The sequence below is a fragment of the Narcine bancroftii genome, chromosome 5 (genome assembly GCF_036971445.1).
Source record: "Narcine bancroftii isolate sNarBan1 chromosome 5, sNarBan1.hap1, whole genome shotgun sequence".
Classification (NCBI taxonomy): domain Eukaryota; kingdom Metazoa; phylum Chordata; class Chondrichthyes; order Torpediniformes; family Narcinidae; genus Narcine; species Narcine bancroftii.
Window position 1 is genome coordinate 75352464 of NC_091473.1, and position 23938 is coordinate 75376401.

Below are 23938 nucleotides of genomic sequence, written 5' to 3' on the forward strand. Positions count from 1 at the left end.
TTTAGAGGGCAGCCATAGATAAACCTGAATCTGAAAATCATTTTTTTAAATTGACAGATGGCAAAATGTTACCTCCAGCTTTGGCTTTTATCAAAGACATTGATGACCTTCAATATTTCTGAATGCTAAAAAATTGTTTTTTTTGCAAAATGAAATAATTTTAAATTCTTCAAAAATAATAAAATAAAATAATTCATCACTGGAAAATAATTCAAAGACTTTGATGTGAGAAGATTAAAAAAGCAAAAATTGCAAATTGTAACCAATTCCTTGTTATATGTGGATTGGGGAGGAACACATAGCCTCCCTGTCTATCTGGAATTTTGTGGATTGAGGAAGGTCACCAGTCCTCCCTGTCTGAAATTTAATCAGAGGTCACCTCACCTGCCAATCAAGGTTGGACTCCAGCCATCCATTAGTGCCCACCTTATTTTTGGGTTATTTAAATGACTTCGAGTCATCATTAGCTAGATGCCCAGCTCATAAAATATCGATGCATAGCACATTTCTTTCTCTCTGCCTCATGATCCAAGCCCCAGACATTGCTCCACACCAGATTGCTACTGTGGCCACTGCTGAAAGAGTCATGGGTAAGGTGTGCACTATACTTTAGCTGAGCCATAATACTGCGATAGATCAATGCTTGCAGAGAGCTGCACCCCTGTTGATACGGGGAACCGGAAGTGTGTTTGGAAGTCCTTGTCTGTAGAGTGCGCATGTGCTTGAGCATGTAGAAGATAGGCAGCCAGTGATATCTGAATCCAACCTGGGTCCGATGGAAATGTCTGTACAGTTATTTAGCAGTATACAGTATTTGTCATTTGACGTTCTCCCCTGTTTGTCTCCTGTGTGTTCAATAAATTTGAAGTGCTATTACTAACTCGAAAGACTGGAGTTACAGAACAACAGGCTTTTATTCACAATAAACTTGAAGTGTATCCCAGGCTGTGATTCAGGCTTTTGGGAGAGGAGTTACAGCATTGAAGCCTTTATACAGGGTCAAATGGGTGGAGCCACAGTCACAGCAAGGGGGCGGATCCAGATAAACAACAGTTCACCACAGAAGTTATCTATAATTGTAATACTTGTGTCCAGACTCGCCTCTGTGATCCCCCTGAATCTGATACTCTTCCAAGCACAATAGTTCCCCAAAGGCAACAATTCCCATTCCGATGAAAAAGACTGTGCATCCTTCAAGACCCGATATCCCAGTGTAAATGCAGGGGAAATTTGGCAAACTCTGACTCCTCAGTCAGAAACCCTGTGGTGCATAGCAGCTGAAAATTAGATGACTGGCTTGGGTAAATTTGGGACTTCAATATCTGCAATTGGAATTTCATTTAAATTTAGACAAACAGCACAGTAATGGGCCTGTTCAGCCCACAAGCCTACGCTGCACAATTACAACCAATTGACCTACAATCCACGGTACCTTTTTAAGGGTGGGAGGAAACCAGAGCCCCTGGTGAAAACTCACGTAGACATGGCAGTGGTGTAGCTGTGGGGGAGAGGTGACTCCCCCCTACCCCGCCTCCCCCCAGTCCAATGCCACCAAAAATTCAGTGCAGCCGCCATTCAACCACTGACTCACCAAGTGGTATGTGTCGCGGCTCTTTTTTTTAATGTGCTCGCTCCCCATAACTTTAGAACTTGGCTATGCCCCTGAGGCATGAGGCGAACATACAAACTCCTATAGACTCCAGAGGATTCTAATCCTGATCGCTGCCACTGTAACAGTGTTGCAGTAACTGCTACGCTTACTGAGCTGGGTTAGCGTTTATTTAAGATGAAGAACTTTAGACGAGGTGAAGAACAGTGCATAAAATGGCCTGCTTGTCTCAAAAAGAAAAGCAGAAACCACTGGAAACATTTAACAGATCAAGCAACATCTGTTGGAGAGAGAAACAAAGCTAGCATATGGTGGGCTTGCACCAAGGCTATAAAACAACATCATGGTGTCAGCTGAGTAACGTTGCACAAGTGATGCAACAATACTAACCTTTTAGAAGTGCTATTTACCACATTAATCTTTGCAAGATTTGTTTGGAAAGCGTCTGACCACTGTGATGTTTCTGGATGGGAGCAGGCCAGAGACATTATTTCTTACATTTTGGACCATTGCAATGGTGTTTAATGGCTAATAAATCACATTATCTCTGAGCAAATTGTACCCATCTTGGCAGAATGGACATAATAAATCAACCATTCCTTTGTTTTTTATCTCTTCTATGTCTGCTTATTCTTCACTTTCTCTCCCGCCCCCACCCCCTCCCCAGTCTGTTTTATTTAACCTTTTCCAATTTCTCGGCTGTTTTGTTCCTTATCTTCCACATTATCGCTGACACCTTTCACTTTTTTTGTGCATAATATGTTTTGTCCACTTCCTTTTAAAATATTTTTAAAAATAATACAGCAGCAATCAAAATCAATATTAGTTAACGGGTTGTGGAGTGGGTATAGTGTTGGAGAGAGAGTGTTAAATATACTGATGCCCAGAGCAATGGAAAAGAACAATATCAAAAGAACAAATAGAAAGCATGGTATCCAATGGAAATGCTGTGGTCTGCATCTTGTGTGGGTTATTAATTTGATCTGATCTGCAATAGGGAAGCTTTCAGCAAATATCTCGACTTAGAAAATGGAACTTGCAGTTCTAATCCTGTATTTTATACATACAATTTTTTGCAACCTCCTCCTCGCCAAAAACTTATATATGGCAACAAATTGCCTGAAGTCCACTTGATATTATTTGATGGCAGAGGTTAAGGGATCTCATCTTTGCCAGCTCTAGGATCTGGAACCAAAGGAAAAGGAGCTATAATGCATGACAAAAAAAAAATGTTCTCTTTCTTTTCTCTTCTGAACCCTTATTGGTGAGACTGTGAGGTTTAATCATTTTCTGAGTTCAATTGGCCAAACAGATAAGGATGAATTGGATAACAAATTCCATGTTGTACAATTTTAGGATTACTCCAGTATATTGCTGGCATTTGGCAGGAGGATTAGCAGTCACTTTATGATTTTTGGACTGCCTCGATTATATCGCAAGAACTGTTAAATCTGGCAGCTTCCATCTTCCTTTTTTCCTTTATCATTCTCTGAGGCTTTTACATGTTATTGTCTCTCTCTGCCATATTAGCTGTCCAACCGCAGATGAAATAAAAACTGAAAATGCTAGAATGATGAAACAAAATCCCATCACCTTTCCATTCCCAACTTGTTACACAAGCCTAGTAGCTTATAGGAACATAGGAACAGGAGTAGGCCAAAAATGGCCCATCGAGCCTGCTCCGCCATTCAATATGATCATGGCTGATCTAATTTATGACCCAACTCCACCTACCTGCCTTCTCCCCATATTCCTCTATCATGTAAAAATTTATCTAACCGAATTTTAAATATGTTTAATGAACCACTTCCCTGGTTAGAGTTTAATATGCTGAAAACTGTTCCCATTCAACCAGTTGATTGATTGTATAGAACAATGGGAAACATCTGTGATACATTCTCTCTCATCTTCCCTCCTACTGAAATGCTACCTGCATTTCTTTCTTTTCCCAGTTTTAGAGAAGGGTTGCATACCCAAAATATTGACAGTTTCTGTTTCCACAGATGCAGCCTGAGTTGTTCTATTTTTGGGTTTTGTTTCTAGTTTTGATGCCAGTCTTGAAAATTCTCTCACCTTAACACAAAAACATTCTATTTCCTGCACATGGGATTACTCTTCTGAACTTGTAACTAGTTTTGCAGCAACTACAACACTTCTTGGCTAATTGGACAAGAGATGTTTGGCAATCTTTGATCCATTCAAGAGGCATCATCCTGAAAAAATTATTCTGTACTTGTTTTTAGATTCCAAAGTGCTGAATGAACCAATTGGGTATTTGTTGAAAACAAGCAGACATGTGAACATATCACTATTGTTTGAGTATGACTTTTTTTTTTAATTAAACATTAAAGATAGAAAGTTTCATGCGTTAAAATTTGAAATTCTGGACTCACGTTTTAGGTGTCGTATAGAGGTTGGAACATTTATACATTCAATCTGTCTATATATGAAACTTGTATCCTTTTGATGTGACTTGGGAGAAAATTTGACAAAAATTATAGAAATGGATTTTCCATTGGAACCAGAACTGTATTTATTGAGTAATCTTATGATTATTGGCACAAAAATATCAAATACAGTTTGTGAGGATTGAACTAGCGGTAGCCAGGAAATGAATACCTGTTACATGGAAGTCTGACTCCCCCCCTACTTATTACTGGCTGGAATATGGAAATGCAAATTTGTTCCCCCTGGAAAAATAACTTAATCTCGGAAAGAAATATGATGTGTTTGTTAAAATATGATAACTTTATTTGAATCATGCTGGCTTAAGGATATAATTAACTTCCCCAAAAATGTTAAAATAATATAGTTAGGTTAATAGTGTTGAATTTTTGAAGATCAAGATATGGTCAAATTAATAAAGGCATGCTCAAACATCCCTTTTTTTGAATTGGAGTCCAGGGGCTGCAAGGAGGGTCCATGTGTGAGTTCTGCGAGTAGCCATTTTTATTTACTTAATTATTTTTAAAAATGTTAGGAAAGGAGAGGGTAGACTACACAGGCATGTGACATTAGCACAGCTGAGATGGAGGTTTGAAAAGGTAATTTCTTGCCTTCTTTTTGAGTTGGAGTCAGAAGGCTGCAATTGAGTTAATTAAATAGGACTAGGGAGCAATTGACATAATAGATAAGGACATATAAAAATTGGAACAGCTGTTAAAGTGCCCATCAATGGAGTGGCTCAGAGACAGAATGGGGGCTCTGCCTCTGAGGAGGGGTTTTGCTCCCAGTAAAGTAAGAGTGGTAAGTTTTTTTAATTAAGTTAATTAACTGAGGAATTGGGTAATGGAGGCAACAGCTAGGGCAGTCCAGTGTTCTGACTGTAGAATGTGGGAAGTCAGGGACCACAGATTTATTGCTGATGACTACACCTGCAAGAGATGCATCCAGCTGCAGCTCCTGATAAACCAAGTTAGGGAACAGGTGCTGCAGCTGGATGAACTTTGGATCATTTGGGAGGCAGAGACAGTGATAGAGAGGAGTTTTAGGGAGGCAGTCACCTCTGAGAGTTAAGAGGTAGGCACCTGGGTGATTGTCATGGAAGGCAAGGGGAAGAGGCAGAAGGAGCAGAGTACCCCTGTGGCTGTTCCCATCAACAATAGATATACTGTTTTGAGTACTGTTGGTTGGAATATCTTGCCAGGAACAAGTTGTAGTAGTCACATCTCTGGCACCAAGACTGGGCTCTCAGCTCAGAAGGGAAGAGAGCAGTGCTGTAGTGATAGGAATTTTATAGTTAGGGGGACAGATAGGAGGTTCTGTGGGAGAGATTGAGTGTCTCAGATGGTCTGTTGTCTCTCTGGTGTCAGAGTCTGAGATATCTTGGATTGAAGTCTCCCGATTCTAAGGATGGAGCGTGGGCAGCCAGATGTCATGGTCCATGCCAGGACTAATGACTTGGGTCGGAAGGGTGAGGAGGACCTGCTCAGAGAGTTTAGGGAGTTAGGTACAAAGTTGAAGCACAGGACCTCCAGGGTGTTAATCTCAGGATTGCTACTGATGCTATTTGTTAGAGAAGCTAGAAATAGGAAGATAATACAGCCAAACACACGGCTAAAGAGATGATCCAGGAGGGAGGGCTTCATGTTTCTGGATAATTGGGCTTTGTTCCAGGGCAGGTGGGACCTATTCTGACAGGATGGTTTGCACCTGAACTGGATTAGGACTAGTGTCCTTGTAGGTAGGTTTGCTAGTGCTGCTTCCGGGGGGGGGTTTAAACTAGGTTTGTAGGGGGGGGGTTTAAACTAGGTTTGTAGGGGGGGGGGTTTAAACTAGGTTTGTAGGGGGGGGGGTTTAAACTAGGTTTGTAGGGGGGGGTTTAAACTAGGTTTGTAGGGGGGGGTTTAAACTAGGTTTGTAGGGGGGGGGGTTTAAACTAGGTTTGTAGGGGGGGGGGGTTTAAACTAGGTTTGTAGGGGGAGGGGAACCAGAGTGAAAGAGCAGACAGTGAAGTGGAGGATGGTAAGGGTTATGTGAGGACTGCATGTTAGACAGAAAGCAGAGGTTTGTACATGATAGAAATTATTTTAGATGTATCTATTTCAATGCAATGATCTTGGGGCATGGATTTACATATGGGATTATGATGTTCTTGGTATTAGTGAGATTTGGTTGCAGGAGGGGCAGGACTGGCAGCTCAATGTTCTGATGTTTTAGACATGATGGAGGGGGAGAGATGAAAGGAGGAGGGGTAGAGTTGCTAGTCAAGAAGGATTTTACAGCTGTGCATAGACAAGACAGCACTGTGTACTCACCTACAGAGGCCATATAGGTGGAACTAAGGAGTGGGAAAGGTGTGAGTACACTAATAGGCCTGTATTATAGGCCACCCAATAGTCTGAGTGAATTGAATGTGCAAATCTGTCGGGAGATAGCAGACCAATGTAAGAAACAAAGTTGTGGTAGCAGGTGATTTTAACTTTCCATGTATTGGATGGGACTCCCATACTGTAAAGGGACTGGATGGCTTGGAGTTTGTCAAATATATACAGGAAAGTTTTTTTTAAAATCAACATGAGAGAGGATGCAATTCTTGATAGGGAACCAGGCAGGTCAGGTGGCAGAAGTCTATGTAGGTGAGCATTTTGGGTCCAGTGACCATAATGTCATGAGTTTCAAATTAATTATGGATAAGGATAGGTCTGGTTCTCAAGGTTCTAAATTGGAGAAAGACCAATTTTGTGGAAATGAGAAAGGATCTCTGAGGAGTTGATTGGAATAAGCTGTATTCTGCAAGGATGTGTCAGCATGTGGAAAGTCTTCAAAGGTGAAATACTGAGGGTGCAGAGTTTGCATGTTCCTACCAGGATTAAAGACCAAATTAACAAGCATCAAATCTTGGTGTTCAAGGGATTTTGGTGATATGATTAAGAAGTGAGAGGTATATAACTGGTGAAGGCAACAAGGAGTGAATGAGGTACTTGTAGAGTATGGAAAATGTAAGAGAATGCTTTTATATTTAAAACAAAAAATAGAGAAGGAAAAATGAAGACATGAAGGTACTTTGGCAGATTGAGGGGGAGGACGTGGACATGTCCTCGGGCCTGTGCAAAGGAGTTTTTAGGTGGAGTGCAGTGTTTGCAGTACTGGCCCCACCCTTTACAGACATGGTTCATGTGCCGTGACCAAGCAAGCTGGGACGTGGCAGCGAGGTCCTTAGGTTGTAGGTTTTATATCGGAGTGGCCTTCTATGCAGGTTTCTTACCCGGGCTGGAGGGGCCTGCCTCCCCTCCTAGGTCGGACCATACCTGGTCGCAATCCAACCTGTTGGCCTCCTCCTGCTTCTCGGAGCCTCCGCCTGCTTCACTCTGCCAAGGCTGGGGCCACCGCCTCCCCCTCGCTTCTGCCCAGACCGGGGCCTCCGCCTGCCTCACTCTACTGAGGCTGGGGCCGCTGCCTCCCCCTCGCTTTTGCCCGGATTGGGGCTGCCGCCTACTACCTTCTGCTCGAACTGGTGCCGGGGCTGCCGCCACCTACCCTCTTCCCAGGCCAGGGCCGCTGCTGCCTTCCCTGTGCCCGGACCGGGGCCTCCGCCTGCTTCACTCTGCCGAGGCTGGGGCCACCGCCTCCACCTCGCTTCTGCCCAGACCGGGGCCTCCGCCTGCCACACTCTACTGAGGCCGGGGCCGCTGCCTCCCCCTCACTTTTGCCCGGATCGGGGCCGCTGCCGCCCACCCTCTGCTCGGACTGGGGCTTTTGTGATTATTGATGGTGCATTAAAGTCTTCACTCCATTAAGGACATCTACAAGGACATTCTCCTCATAAGGAACAGTAAAATGATCACTCACTGATAGTTTATGTGACTGGTACTACATTGATCAATATCCCAATATTCTACCTGTAACTTGCAGTAGCCCTGCAGCTCCCTTGGATTTTGTAAATGTGAAGGTAAATCCCAAGTGTTTCTACAAGTATATTATGAATAAGAAGATAAAAAGGGACAAAATTGGTCCCCTAGAGTCGGGGGGTCCAACTCAAATTCACAGAGGGCCAAAATTAAAAACTTGGACTAAGTCGAGGGCCGAACTAAATATTTATTGAAAATTTTCAACAACATCTGCATGTTTTCTCTTCTTTAAACATATGTAATGTTAAACTTTTTCTTATTAAAATAAATGTTTAATAATAGTTTTGGTGAAACTCTTTCCAGAAGAAGCATTAACAAATGAGAAATAAAATATTCAATAAATAATATTTCTCTATAGCCTTTAAGCTCCTTTTAAATGTATTTTTTTTCACAAGCCAACAAGTCAAAAAAATAACAACTTGCTTCAATGACAAACAGGTTTGTCTTTTAAAATGATGAACATATAGTCTCCCTCCCACCTGTCTTGAAAGGTCCTGTTTTCTGTCTTTCGTTTGGCCATTTTTCGTAAGGGGTTTATTACATGTGAGTTGGGCGACAGGTCGCAGATGCTAATGAAAGTAAAGAGAGGAGGTGGGGGCGATTAGCGGGCTGACGGGCCGGCGCCAACGCATTTGCAAAGCATTCTGGGATTTGTAGTATTAGCTGTGCATGCTCTATACTGGCGCGGCGGCCAGCGGGCCAGCTCTAATACATATTTGATATGATCTTGTGGGCCAAATATAATTATATCACGGGCCAAATTTGGCCCTCGGGCCTGAGTTTGCCATGTGTGCCCTAGAGAATCAAAGTGGTTAGCTATGTGTGGAACCTCATGACTGTCACTGTAGTTCCATCACTTATTTTCTTTTTTTATACTTGTATGGAAATGAGATGACTTCTTGTGGTTTCCTTCAAATTCTGTATGCAAGTTTATATGTTAAACTCAATAAAATTATTTTTAAAAAGAAAAAATATTTATAATCAATAGAAAAGTTTTTTTAATCAATAGAGAAGTAGTGTTTTCAGACAGATGAACTTTAAAGTTCAAAGTTGAAGTTTATTGTAGGTCACGTCTCCAGAATGGAGGACCATTGCCTTCCCAAGATCGTGTTCTATGGCGAGCTCTCCACTGGCCACCGTGACAGAGGTGCACCAAAGAAGAGGTACAAGGATTGCCTAAAGAAATCTATTGGTGCCTGCCACATTGACCACCGCCAGTGGGCCGATATCACCTCAAACTGTGCATCTTGGTGCCTCACAGTTCGGTGGGCAGCAACCTCCTTTGAAGAAGACCGCAGAGCCCACCTTACTGACAAAAGACAAAGGAGGAAAAACCCAACCGACCAATTTTCCCCTGCAACCACTGCAACCGTGTCTGCCTGTCCCGCATCGGACTTGACAGCCACAAATGAGCCTGCAGCTGACGTGGACATTTACCCCTCCATAAATCTTCGTCCGCAAAGCCAAGCCAAAGAAAGAAAAGACATGCATGATATCATGTAAAACCTGAAAGACTGCAGGGATCTACTCCCCTTCCCTGTCTTCTTTCCCTCTGCTCTCCAGCTCCTTCCCTCTCTATTCACCTAGCCATCTCTCCTCCTCCCTGCTTCCCTTCACAACCAATTACTTCCTGCCTTTTGGGACTATGCTCCTCTACCCACTCCTCTCCCCCTTAACTTTTTGTTTGAATGCTTGCTGACATTTTTCCATAGCTTGATGAATGGTTCAAGTCCAAGTCGTCAGTTATGTATCTTTGCTATATCTTTGACCTGCTGAGTTTCTCCAGCATTGTATTTTTACTTTTATAAGATACAACCCTGAGATTATTTTTCTTGCAGGCAAGGCAGAATTTCTACTTCTCGGTATTGCAAAAAAAACTATACTCAAGAAAAGATTAGAGTACAAATGATAGTTATTTCTTGTATTGTTAACTCTGAAAAATGGATAGGAAATTCCTTGTTGAAAATGTACAAACTAGTTTAAGTCAGCTGGTTATCAATCTGAATCTGAAACCACGCTAAAGCTGATCGATTTATAATTTTGAACAAGTTTTGCAAGATTACCTTTGGTACTTTGGGCTCATTGCATCAAATGAATTTCTAGTCTCTGTATGATGATTTTAACTTGGTACAAAGTTCTATTTTGGACATTGAATAGGTTTTCTGGATACTGTATCAATTTGGATTCATTTTTCAAGTCATATTTATTGTCATCTGATTGGACAAGTACAACCCAATGAAACAGAGTTCTCTGGTCCTCGGGGGGGAAAAAACATGCAGACATATACCAGACATAGCACACATACAGACAAATAATATATATGCAGGACAAGTATTAATCATAAAAATAATTTTTTTGTACAAATAAGAGTCTCAGATTGTTAGTGTAAGTAGTTCTTTGGTTGTTCAGCATTCTCACTGTCTGTGGGAAGAAGCTGTTCCTCAGCCTGGTGGTACTGGCTCAGATATTCCTGTATCTCTTCCCCGACAGGTGCAGCTGAAAGATGCTGTGTGCAGGATGGAAGGGGTCCTCAGTTATTTTACGTACCCTCTTCAGGCAGCAATCCCAGTAGATCACGTTAATTTATGGAGGGGGTGGGGATGGAGACTCCAGTGATCTTTGGTGCCACTCTTATGGACCTGCGGATTGACCTCCGATCCATTTCTCTGCAGCAACCGTACCACTCTGTGATGCAGCCGGCCAGAATGTTGGGAAGTGCAGTCGCTGTTGCGCCTTCATGACAAATGAGGAAATGTTGAATCCATGATCAGTCACGAGTTAAATGAACTCCAAGGAACTTGGTGCTCTCCACTTGCCCTACTACAGAGTTGTTAATGGTAGTGGAAGGTGGTCATTCTGGTCCTCCTGAAGTCTATGATCATCTCCTTTGTCTTGTCCACATTGAGACTCTGGTTGTTACACTTGTACATTTCTCAAGGTTTTCCACCTCTTCTCTTTAGTGCAACTCACTGTTGTTGCTGATGAGGCAACTATTGTTGTGTTATCTGCAAACAATGACCCTGTTGGATCTGCATCTGGTGATGCAGTCGTGGGTCACTAGTGTTAACAGGAACAGGCTGAGCACACAGCCCTGAGGTGTGTCAGTATCCTCATAAAGACTAATTTCACCATGCTGTATTTTCTAAAATTAGGATTTTTTTTTTCAACGTTGTATTAGCAGATGGATAATTATTGCTGTCATGCTCATATTTTTCAGAATGAGTTAACAAATTATCAATGCTGCCACTTGAAAATGATTTGAGTGTCTTCTAATATCCTCGCCGTCGATTTTTGTCAAGAATAATTTGACTGTCCCAAATCCAACAATAATTGCTTTTTCATTCTGGATTAACTGACATGTCAGATTAGTTGTATTTAATTTAACATGAAATAATCCAGATGGAAAAATAGCCTCGCCTGAAAAACAAAGAATAGGATATTTTTAATGCCTATGCTAATACACTAAAAGGATTAATCAAATTCACGGTAAGAAAATACGGCAAATTGATTGCAAACCTGCATAAAAGAATTGCATTATGCTTTGATCTGTGCATGCATCTGAAGAAAGCAGAATTGTGTGCAGAGGCAGAACATGAAAAGCATGCATAAGTCTCCCAGAACTACTCTAAACAGGGCGCAATCACTTTACACTAGCCTTGCTGTGACCTGGCACTGGTCCAGTTCATTTTATTTTGCATTTCAAAAGGAATTTCAATCACCAACTTGAGTTTAAGTGCAAGGCAGCTCAAAATATCCAGTTCTCATCACACATTTATTTTTTCCCCATTTTATCAGCCTAGTAAATAAGAAATTTTACACTTTTTTCTACAAACTGGATTTCTTTTCATTTGGAAATATTAGACAGTTTGTACTGAAAGTGCTTGGCTATAGAAACATGTTCAAAGTTTATTCAAAACACTGTTTGCAGTAATTATCCCATTTAAAAAGAAATTTAGGCTCTGACCCCAACTGTTGAATATATAATCTCAAATTTCTGTCCCCATTAATTTTTCATCCACATGCACAATCAAATTTCCAAATCCGAATCTAAATTTATTGCCCAAAAACTTCATGAAATTCAGTATTTTGTGGCAGCATCATAGAGTTGCCGATTCAGAGCCAGCTCTTCAGCGCTTGATGTCCTGTTTTGCAGAAACTGCCAAAATGTTTGGCCTGGAAGTCAGTCTGAAGAAAACTGAGGTCCTCCATCAGCCAGCTCCCCCACATCTCCATCGGGCACACAAAACTCAAAACGGTCAACCAGTTTACCTTTCTTGGCTGCACCATTTCATCGGATGCAAGGATCGACAACGAGATAGACAACAGACTCGCCAAGGCAAATAGTGCCTTTGGAAGACTACACAAAAGAGTCTGGAAAAACAACCAACTGAAAAACCTCACAAAGATTAGCGTATACAGAGCCGTTGTCATACCCACACTCCTGTTTGGCTCCGAATCATGGGTCCTCTACCGGCATCACCTACGGCTCCTAGAACGCTTCCACCAGCGTTGTCTCCGCTCCATCCTCAACATTCATTGGAGCGACTTCATCGAAGTACTCGAGATGGCAGAGGCCGACAGCATCGAATCCACGCTGCTGAAGATCCAACTGCGCTGGGTAGGTCACGTCTCCAGAATGGAGGTCCATCGCCTTCCCAAGATCATGTTATATGGCGAGCTCTCCACTGGCCACCGAGACAGAGGTGCACCAAAGAAGAGGTACAAGGACTGCCTAAAGAAATCTCTTGGTGCCTGCCACATTGACCACCGCCAGTGGGCTGATATCGCCTCAAACCATGCATCTTGGCGCCTCACAGTTCGGTGGGGAGCAACCTCCTTTGAAGAAGACCACAGAGTCCACCTCACTGACAAAGGAGGAAAAACCCAACACCCAACCCCAACCAACCAATTTTCCCTTGCAACCGCTGCAACCGTGTCTGCCTGTCTCGCATCGGACTTGTCGGCCACAAACGAGCCTGCAGCTGACGTGGACGTTACCCCTCCATAAATCTTCATCCGCAAAGCCAAGCCAAAGAAAGAAGAAAGAACATAGAGCAAACATTCATATTATAACCATCTTAATAAAAACTATAAAGAAAAGGCGTGCACAAAAAGAAAGGCAGTGAATTTGGATGATTGATTATTCAGGAATCTGATGGCAGCAGGGAGAAGAAGCTGTTCTTGTTCCGTTGAGTATGCATCTTTGGGCTCCTGTACCTTTTTCCTGATGGTAACAGAGTGTAGAGGGCATGGCCTGGGTGGTGGGGTATTTGAGGATACAGGCTGCTCTTTTTAAGACATTGCCTCATGTAGATGTCCTCGATGGAGTGAAGTCTGGTGCCTGTGATGTCTAAAAGGCCAAGTTAACACAACCCTCTGAGATTTGTTCTGAGAGTTAGTGCCTCCAACCAGCCAGAATGCCCTCTCCGGTACACCTGTACAAGTTTTTGAGAGCTTTTGGTGACATACCAAATCTCCTCAGTCTCCTCACAAATTATAGCCACTGGCGAGCCTTTGATTACATCAATGTGGAGGTTTCAGGTCAGATCCTCTGAGGTGTTGACACCCAGGAATTTGAAGTCCCTGACCCTCTCCACTACTGAGCCCTCAATGAGTACTGGATTGTGTTCCCCTCACTTCCTTCTGAAGTCAGCAATCGTCTCCTTGGTTTTGCTAATGTCTTTCACAAATTTGAATCCAATTGTACAAATCTTTATTGTTTTTAGACTATTCACAAATATTATGGAGAATGCTATTTTTATATGTGTGTGTATGTATGTGTATGTATATATGTGTGTGTATGTGTGTATGTATCCCGCATCGGACTTGTCAGCCACAAACGAGCCTGCAGCTGACGTGGACATTTACCCCCTCCATAAATCTTCGTCCGCGAAGCCAAGCCAAAGAACAAAATATATATATATATGTATATATATATATATATATGTATGTGTGTATATATATATATATGTATGTGTGTGCGTGTGCGTGTGTGTGTACATACACACAAACAACCAGATAACCGGAGTATAAAACCTCGTCAAACACAACTTACTGGAGGAACTCGGCAGGTGAATCAGCAACAGATGGAGAAAAATATTTTTTTTTAAGGAATTTATGTTCAAAATGTTGACCAATCAATACTATTCATCCTCAAAGCCAATCTCCAATTGAGAGGGTTTCAGGATTAGTTTTAATATAAGTAGACAGGAATTAAGAGCCACAATTGATGACAATGCATTGAATGTGCAAGATGTTCTTCAGAGAATGGGAGTTATTTTATGGTAAGGGTCAACCCACTAAGCAAAAGATAGAGATAACAGAATGTGTAAATAGTGTCTCATTTGGGGTAATAAGACAAATATACAGTAAGGGTAGAAATTAACTGTCATGTTGTGGCTTGAACTAACAATATTGTCAGCAATATAACTTGATCTGCTTCATTGTACACCTGGTTCAGAGGGCTGATGGATTGTACTGAGCCTTCCATTGATCCTATAATGGATAGAGTGCCGAAAATGTTCTTGAGTATTATTTTCTGTAACCATTTCTATTTCTTGAGCATGTAACCACTTGAACTTGGCAGGAATAAACATGTTTCTAAGCCAGGAGTTTTCAAAATTGGTTGGCTTCTATTCATCACATTTCTTTTTGTAGTAAATGTTGATTTTTATAATGGCTTGCAACAGAAAACTGCATTTAACCAGAGGCTAACTCTCGAGGCAGGAGGGTGATGTGATCTGAGCTTTGGAAGTGAAGGATGTGGAAGTTCCAGGTATAGTTGATGTTGAGAATGAGCCAATCCACAATTTATTTTTTCAATCTTTTTGTTCATGTTTTCTTCTGCAATTTGCAAATTTTTTTATGGCCTCTAATATTGCTGGCTGCTTTCCAAGCATCCTTTGTTCATCATTAAGTCAGTGACCAAACTGATGGAAATATGCACTGGAGTCTTTGCATTGTGACACTGAACTCTTGTTGACTGTAGAGGTTTTATGCAGCCCTTAACTGAAATCTGTCATTAATCTGAAATTGTTCCACAACCTGGCCACAGAGATTTAGCACTCCAATTATGCTTCTGAGGCCTGGATTACCAAAAAAAATGGCCACTTCAGTCAAGGCACTTGAAAGATACTAATAATGCTGCCATCACAAAATCGTCCAAGCTCATTGGTAGAATAAGATATGTAATTGTGAGCACTCTTACCCTGGCCAAGATGTCTAATACTGAAGCCCCAATTTCTCTCCCTCTGCCATGTGGGGAAGGCCCGGTCATTCCCATGCCTGACAGGAGACTTCCAAAGCATTCCTTTGCTTTCCCTGTCATGAGAGGAGAGGAATAGTTTTCCCTCTATCCACCTGGTGCAAAATGGTCCCTTCAAGAAGTGCAACATCTCTATATATTTCCTGCTCCAAGACTTGGAGCAGCTCAAAAATTGGGTTTACATCTATCTCAGGAGAGATGGGTATCGAATTTGGGCTTTGTAATTGATCAAAAATGCTGGTCAAATTTAAGCTTCGATAGTATGACAGCTTCTATTTATTGGAGATGTAAAAAATTGAAATTTATCATTCTATATCAACTACTGGTATATCTCATACCTCAAAAGTTACATAATCTTAAATATGGGCTTTAGGTGTGGCATAGATATTGGTACTTTTATACATTCTCCCTGGTTATGCATGAAATTAAGACCTTTTTAGATAAATTTGGGGGAATTATTAATGAAAATTATGGGGTGTATTTCTCTCTTGATCCTTTTGGCGAATTTGGCTGTCATGTAAATCCAAATTTATTAAAATTGCTTTGGCAATAGCCAGGAAATGTATAGCGGTAACGTGGAAATCCGATTCCCTCTTACATACTGATTGTTGGAATATGGAAATGCAAAGTTGTCTACCCTGAGGGAGAATTTCTTATCTCATAAATGAATATAACATGTCCATAGATATTTGGCAGCGTTATATGAATGATTTAAATACCTGGATAGTGTACTTATTAAATACTTTATATTTAACTTTCATCCCGTTATTAGTAATTTAATATTTTTATTTTTCTGTTTCTGTTTGTAATAAATGTTGATGCCGGCTCTTTCCCCTTTTCCTCCTTCTCCCCCTCTGTCCACGATTTCTTTTCCTTTCTCTTAAGGTACAGAGCAGTTATTTCTAGGCTTATTGTGCATTTTAAGGATATAATTTTTTATTGTATATTTATATATGCATTCGAGTCCTTTTTTTGTGTGTGTAATATATATAATATTTTTTCATAAAAATTAAATAAAGTATAATTTTTAAAAAGTGCAACATCCCAATTAACTTCTTGACCAGACAAAGTAGAGGTGGTGAATTTGCAGAGGTATAGAGGTCCTTGAGGCCAAGCACCAGAAACTCACAGGAGCTTTGGATAAGTAGTGAAAGGATTGCATCACCTCACAATGCAGTCTCCGGACTGCTTGAGAAGATTAACATTGTACAAGTATATCAAGGCACATGTGTGACAGATTATGTTATATTTTATAGATATGTTTTAAAGGAGATAAATTGTGGTGGGTGTTTGCTAGTGTAGGTCACATACAAACACTTCAAAACACATCTCATTTAAAATCCCAGAATTTTGCTCAAGTCAGGCTCCAGGCTCCGGGTGTCTTTGCAAAAACTTTGAAGGATGCCTATAAGGACTTAACAAGTAGGTGTTAATTGGACATGCTGTGGAGTAATGAATTATTGTTTTGGAAAGCAACAAATGAATGAACTTGGAGGATTAGGTCTGGAGTGGCAGTCTGAGTGCAGTTGGCTGTTCTAAGTGGGTCATGTGGTTTTCTCTGAAGAGAGAATTCAGTTCTGCAGTTCTACAGTTCAGCAGTAGCAGCTGTGACTGGAACATAAGGTGGCAAGCTTGTAGAAAAACCCCATTTTTGAAGATGGGTTGTGAATTATTCGTTCAGCCTAGTCAAAGCCCTTGTGGTACATTAAAGAGGAGAGGACTGACTGCATAATGTTTCACTTGAAATAAGGGAAACAAAAAGGAACTCTGTGGTGACCTGAAAGAAAGAGGATATCATCTGGAAAACCCTGATGGGGCAGGTTTCTTCGGCAAGAACTTCATCAATGTTAAATTCTGTGCACAGTATAAGAATTGCCTGCAATCAGTGAACTTGGAGGAATGAGAAGTGAGATTAGACTGTGAATCAAATAACTTTTCTGTACTTGCATATACATACATGTACACTTAAAATTAGAAGGGGGTTAAGTAAGGTTAAGTTAATAGTAATAAGTAGAGTTTGATCCTGTTTTCATACTTAAAGATAATTAAAAGCAACTTTTGATTAAGTAACCATTTGCCTTGGTGAATTTCTATTACTGCTGATTTTTGGGGTCCTCTGGGCTCATAACACCTAACCAAATATTTTTTAATAATGTGCATAATTTTAAGTGAACTTCTAATTCTGATGAACTGTCAAAACAAAGGATTTGCTTTTCTGTAACCTGTGATCATGTTTTAAGAATAAATGGTGATTCTTTTGTTCACTTCTTTAGGTTCATGTTTTACTACAATCCTGAACAAATGCCTTTCTAGCCCTTGCAAAAACAATGCAACATGTGAGGACCTTATCGGCGACTATATTTGCCACTGCCCACAAATACCAGTGTCATTCACGGGAAAGAATTGTGAGGAACTGTTTGATGTTTGCGCATCACATCCCTGCCAGCACAATGCAACATGCAAGAGCAATCTGGGTACAACTAATTTCTTTTGTGATTGCCCTCCTGGTCACATCAGCTGTGAAATTTCCATCAACAAGTGTGCCAGCATTCCCTGCTTGAATGGTGCCACCTGTTTAGACAATGCTGCTGGATACAGCTGTGTTTGCCCGCTGGGCTACACTGGCACTGACTGTGGAACCAACCTGAATAACTGTGCAGCAAACCCATGTGAAAATGGGGCAGTGTGTAAGGATAAGCTTGATGGATTTTCCTGCTTCTGTGTGCCTGGTTTCCAGGGCAGACTGTGTGAGATTGAAGTAGACGAATGTGCTTCGGAACCCTGCAAAAATTATTCCACCTGCATGAACCAAATTGACAAATACGTCTGCATTTGCCCACTTGGCTTAACAGGTAAGGAGCATGTTCTGCTTTCATCTGAACATATCTAGGTAAACCTTCTGTCAGGAATTCTGCAATGAACAGACTGAAAGGTTCAAATCTGTAACAAAAAACATTCACTGTTGATCATTTTGCCTTCAAGTTGAAGGTTTTGATATATATTTTTGTAATTTGCAAATTCATCATGATATTGTACAGAATAGAAAGGGGTTACTTGGTCCATTGTTCCTACACAGCTGTCCTTTGGGTTCCATTTGCTCCTTGCTCCTTTTTCACACCTCTTTAAAATAAATCTTGGGTTATATCCAATACTGATTTTGCTTCCACTGTTTTAACAAGTCACTTCAGATTTCAACTTTCTAGCTTCAGCATACGGTAATTGTAGAAACTCTTCATCCTGCTTTATCAATAATAAGATGTAAAAGTCATTTCACTTACTCCAGCAATGCGACTCTAATGGCTTGATAACGCTAAGGGAGATCAATTTTAAATGAAGAATGCCATGGTTAATCGCTCAGGATCTTATGCTCTCTGTCATTCGGAACTTTGAGGTGTCTTTTCATTTAATTCAAATGCGAACTGGTTGCATAATCTACCATTTTGGTTGCTCATTCTGGGAATGTGGCATCAAAGGTTAATAGCTAGAAAGTTGTTAAAAAGCAATACAAAACTTTGATATTTCAAGCTAAGGTAAATAAAGAATATGCTGTCTTTAGAATCGCAAGATCTTTGTCATCTTTGTCATCCCTGTATCTACAGTGTAGGTGCACAATTTCATTAATTGATGTGGAGTTGTGTTTGAAAGGAGCCCAATATGAAAAGTGTGTCTTCACTCTTGTGATCCTTAATATCCATTTTCCATTTGGAATTCAGGATCCCTTCAATTATCCTAATATCTCAGCAAACCAATAGTTCAAAAAATGAGAGTAAAAAGGGAATAATTTGTTCTACTCTACAAACTAATTAGGGTCCTCCATTTTTTTTTTTAACCCTATTGAAGACGCAGGATGGTTATAGAAATGATTACATTTAGCAGGTCATAATTCTGGAAACTAACTCTGAAGTTCTGTTCAAGCATTGAAATAGTTCAGTGAGGCTTGCACTTTGCATAAAAAGGTTACAAATCTTATCATCCAAACCTTGGGAAGGAATAATCATACAGCAACCAATTGCAAACCAGATGCATCAGTTTCAAGAATGTCACTGGTGTTTAATGAATATGCTTCAATTAAATTAGAACTGGTGATGTTACATAAGCCGATACAATTTAAAATGTTATACCATTTGTTAAAATGGGTATACTTGAATTGATGGCTGCACTTCCAATCAATCTGTCGATGAACCTAAAAGGAAGCTGCCAAATGCTAATTGTTTGCAAAACTCTTCACTATTATTTTTAATACTTGTGCAAAAACACAGAATTTTAAGCAGCTTCAATTCTCCTTGATCAGCATAGGTGACAAACATCAGTGGTCCTAGTACTGATCCCTGAGGCACATCACTAGTCATTTCTCCAATCTGAGAAGCAATCTTCCACCCTGCTCTCGAGCTTCTCCCGTCCTACCATCATCAAATTCAGTTCCCTACTTCATGAATATCCAGAGTCTGAACCTTCCTCACTAACCTCCCATGCAGGACATTGTCAAAAGCCTTACTGAAGTACATGTGGACAACATCTATAGCCTTTCCATCATCAACTTTCCTGGTAACCTCCTCGTAAAACTCTCTAAATTGGTTAAAAACTACCTACCACACACAAAGCCATGTTGATTATCCCCAATCAGATGCTGACTATCCAAATATTTGTATATCCGATATCTTAGATTACCTTCCAATAATTTACCTACCACTAACATCAGGCTCACCAGCCTATAATTTCCAGGGTTATTTTTGGAATCTTTTTTAAACAATGGAACAACATGTGCTATTGTCCCTTCCTCTGGCTCCACACCATTGGCCAAGGACATTTTAAATATTTCTACCAGAGCCCCTGCAATATCTTCACTAGCCTCCCTCAGGGTCTGAGGGAATATCTTGTCAGGCCCTGGGAATTTATCCACCATTATTTGCTTTAAGACAGCAAGCACTTACTTCTCTTTAATCTGTACAGGTTTCATGACTTCACTGCTTGTTTTCCTTACTTCCCACAACTGTGTCCTTTTACTGAGTGAATACTGATTGGGGGAAAAAAAATTATGATCTCACCCATCTCTTTTTGCTCCATACAAAGCCGACCACTCTGATTTTCAATGGGGCCAATTTTGTTGTTTACTATCCTTTTGCTCATAAGATCCCTATTTTTTTTGCAGCAATATGTTGAGATACCCACTAGTGAAGGGGCAGTGTTGGATCTACTGTTGGGGAATGAGATAGGGCAGGTGACTGAGGTGGGTGTTGGGGAGCACTTGGGATCCATTGATCATGGTACCATTAGTTTCAATAAAATTATGGAAAGGGACTGGTCTGGTCCAAAAATTAAGGTTTTGAGTGGGGAAGAGCCAGATTTGAAACAAGAAGGGATTTGCAAGGAGTGGTTTGGGTTGATATTTTATGGGGAGGAGAATTGGAGGTCTTTTAAAGGTGAGATTTTGAGGGCACAGAAACTTTGTTCCTGTTACGAATAAAAGGGAGAGCCAAAAGTTTGAGAGAGCCGTGGTTTTCAAGGGAGATTAGAAAGTTAGTTCAAAATAAAAGGGAGGCTACATTAAATATAAGAAACAAGGTATAGAAGAGATGCTTGGAAAATGCATGGATTGTAAAAAAGAAGCTTAAGAAAGAAATTAGAAAAGTGAAAAGAAGGTACGAGGTGGCTATAGCGAACAGGGTGAATGTAAATCTGAAGGGTTTTTACAAATTTGTAAATAGCAAAAGGAGAGTGAAGGATAAAAAAATTGTTGCCTTAGAGAATCAGAGTGGACAACTGTGTGCAGAGCGGAATTAGATGGGGGAGATATTGAACGAGTTCTTCTGTTCGGTATTCACTAGGGATAAGGATATGGAATTGTGTAGGATGAGAGAAGCAAAAGGGGTGATTATGGAAAATGTAGGTGTTAGGAAAGAGGAGGTGTTGGAACTTTTGAGGCATTTAAAGGTGGATAAGTCTCCGGGTCCTGATGGGATTTACCCCAGGACATTGTGGAAAGTCAGGGAGGAAATAGCAGAGGCTCTGAAAGTGATTTTTCAAAATTCACTAGAGAGCGGTATGGTGCCACAGGATTGGTGTATTGTAAACATCATTCCTCTGTTTAAAAAGAGCTCCAGGTGTAGGTCCAACAATTATAGGCTGGTAAGTTTTGTCATCAGTGGTCAGTAAACTAATGGAGAGTATTCTTAGCAATAATATGTATAAGTATCTAGAGAGACAGGGACAATCTTGTTGAATTTTTTGAGGAGGTAACTAGGGAGGTTGATGGGGGTAGAGCAGTAGATGTAGTCTATATGGATTTCAGTAAGGCCTTTGATAACCTTCCATATGGAAGGTAGATAAGGAAGGTTCAGGCGCTAGGTATTAATATTGAGATAGTCAGATGGGTTCAATGGTGGCTAGAAGATAGATGCTAGGGAAACATGGTGGATAACTGTCTGTCAGCATGGAGGCCGGTGATGAGTGGTGTGCCTCATGGTTTGGTGTTTGGTCCCTTGTTGTTTGTCATTTACATTAATGATTTGGATGATGGAGTGGTAAATTGGGTTAGTAAATATACGGACAATACAAAAATAGGGGGAGTTGTGGATAGTGAAGATGGTTTCCAGAAATTGCAGAATGATTTGGACTGTTTAGAAGAGTGGGCTGAAAGATGGCAGATGGAGTTTAATATTGATAAGTTTGAAGTGCTTCATTTTGGGAAGAATAATCAGAAAAGAATATATGCAGTGAGGGAGAGGGGATTGAGGAATGCAGAGGAACCGAGAGATCTTGGAATAATGGTTAATTGTTCTTTGAAAATGGAATCTCATGGATAGAGTGGTAAAGAAGGCTTTTGGTATGCTGGCCTTTATAAATCACAGCATATAATACAGGAGTTGGGAAGTGATGTTGAGAATATTCAAGGCATTGGTGAGGCCAAATTTGGAATACTGTGTGCAGTTATGGTCCCCAAATTATAGAAAGGATATCAATAAGGTAGAGAGGGTGTAGAGAAGATTTACTAAAATGTTGCCTGTATTGTAGTATCTTGAATACAAAGAAAGATTGAATAGACTAGGTCTTATTCACTGGAATGCAGAAGGTTGAGGGGGGATTGATAGAGGTATTTAAAATTGAGGGGGATAGATAGAGTAGTTGTGAATAGGCTCTTCCCTTTGAGGGTAGGTGAGATTGGAACGAGGAGTCATAAGTTGAGGGTTAGGGAGAAAAAGTTTAGAAGTAACATGAGAGGGAGCTTCTTCACTCAGAGAGTGGTGGCTGAGTAGAATGACCTTCTGGAAGAGGTGGTTGCAGCAGAGTCAATTTTGTCATTTAAGAAAAAGTTTTATAGGTTCATGGATTGGAGGGGATTGGAGGGTTATGAGCAGGGTGCAGGTAAGTGGGACTATAGAAGATCACTTAAATTGGCATGGACTAGTGGGGCCGATATAGCCGGTTTCCGAACAATGATTGTTATATGGTTATACAAACCCTGAGGATTTTCCTTCAATTGTTTGCCAAAGCAATCTTGTGTCTTTTAGCTTCCCTAATTTCTTTGTTGAGGTTTCTCTTGCATTTTTTTAATACTCGTCAAATATCTCATTTGCTCCATGATTCCTATACCTGTTATACACCTCTCTCTTCTGAAATAGCTCCCCAATATCCCTTGAAAAACCAAAATTCTCTTTACTTTCTAACATTGCCTTTGATCCTGACAGGGACATAGAAACTCTGTACTCTCAAAATTTCACCTTAGAATGTCCTCCTTGTATCTCACAACCTATCCCAATCTACACATTCTAGATCCTTTCTCATTTCCTCAAAATTGGCCTTTCTCTAATTTTCAATCTCAAATCGAGACCCAGATCTATTCTTCTCCATAATTAACTTGAAACTAATTGCATTATGATCACTGGATCCATAATATTCCCCAAATGTTCTTCAAAGTTGAGCTCCAGGTGGAGTTTGATTTAGTGAGGTGACCAATATGGTCTTGCAAATCTCTCAGTGAATTTTGAACTTGCCCATTTCAGCCTTTCAGGGATACAGCATGTAAATGAGCATCTCAGCCCAGTGAGCCTGCACTGGCCAAGAAGTACCCAATTACACTCATCCTAGATTAAACCCTTTTATTTCTTTCCCCACTACCCCAACATTACCCCTCACCTCCATTTCTACCAGTTCCCCTCCAACCCTAAGATTTTTCCATTCATCTCCTCACAATGGATAATTCGCAATGACCAATCAACCCATGGTCCTGGAATATGGGAGAAAATAGCCCTGAGGAAATCCACAAGGCACAGAAAATGAACAAATGTAGCGCATTCATGAGAGGAAAGATTGTGGGATATCACACCAGTCAAGGCTGTGAAAAGCATAGACATGGTTGCATTGTTGAAGGGACAAATATTTGGTTGTGTTAATTTGTTGATCTGATGATGAGTGTTCCCAAAGGTGAGCATTGTTGAAACGTAGTCTGTTGATACCTGTGTGCAGACCTGATAAAATTTCCAGAAACACCAAGTAACATTTCAGTGCTCCCCTAAGAGTACTAGCATCAATGCTTCCTATTACATTGACAGTCTGGCTGAGTCTTTGTGTTCAAAGACAACCATGGGGAAAATGCTGGAAAAAAAACTCGACAGATCAGTCAGTACTTAAAGGGAAACTTCTGATGCTGAAGATCTACCTACTAAAGGGTCCATGACCTGAAATGCCAGCCACCCCTCATTGCTACGTGACCTGCTG

At 40.7% G+C, this 23938-nt stretch overlaps 2 protein-coding genes across 4 annotated transcripts in view; both read left to right on the plus strand.

Moving 5' to 3' along the window:
- LOC138763549 (complement factor H-like) overlaps nucleotides 1-23938 on the plus strand; it is a 613078-nt gene that overhangs the window by 371383 nt on the left and 217757 nt on the right. The window lies entirely within an intron of this gene.
- The window catches only part of crb1 (crumbs cell polarity complex component 1), a 105830-nt gene that overhangs the window by 15903 nt on the left and 65989 nt on the right, over nucleotides 1-23938 (plus strand). For all 3 annotated transcript variants that reach the window (XM_069937859.1, XM_069937858.1, XM_069937860.1), the window contains exon 2: nucleotides 17497-18075. In XM_069937859.1, the coding sequence (XP_069793960.1) occupies nucleotides 17497-18075 (579 nt within the window). The remainder of the gene's footprint in view (nucleotides 1-17496; nucleotides 18076-23938) is intronic.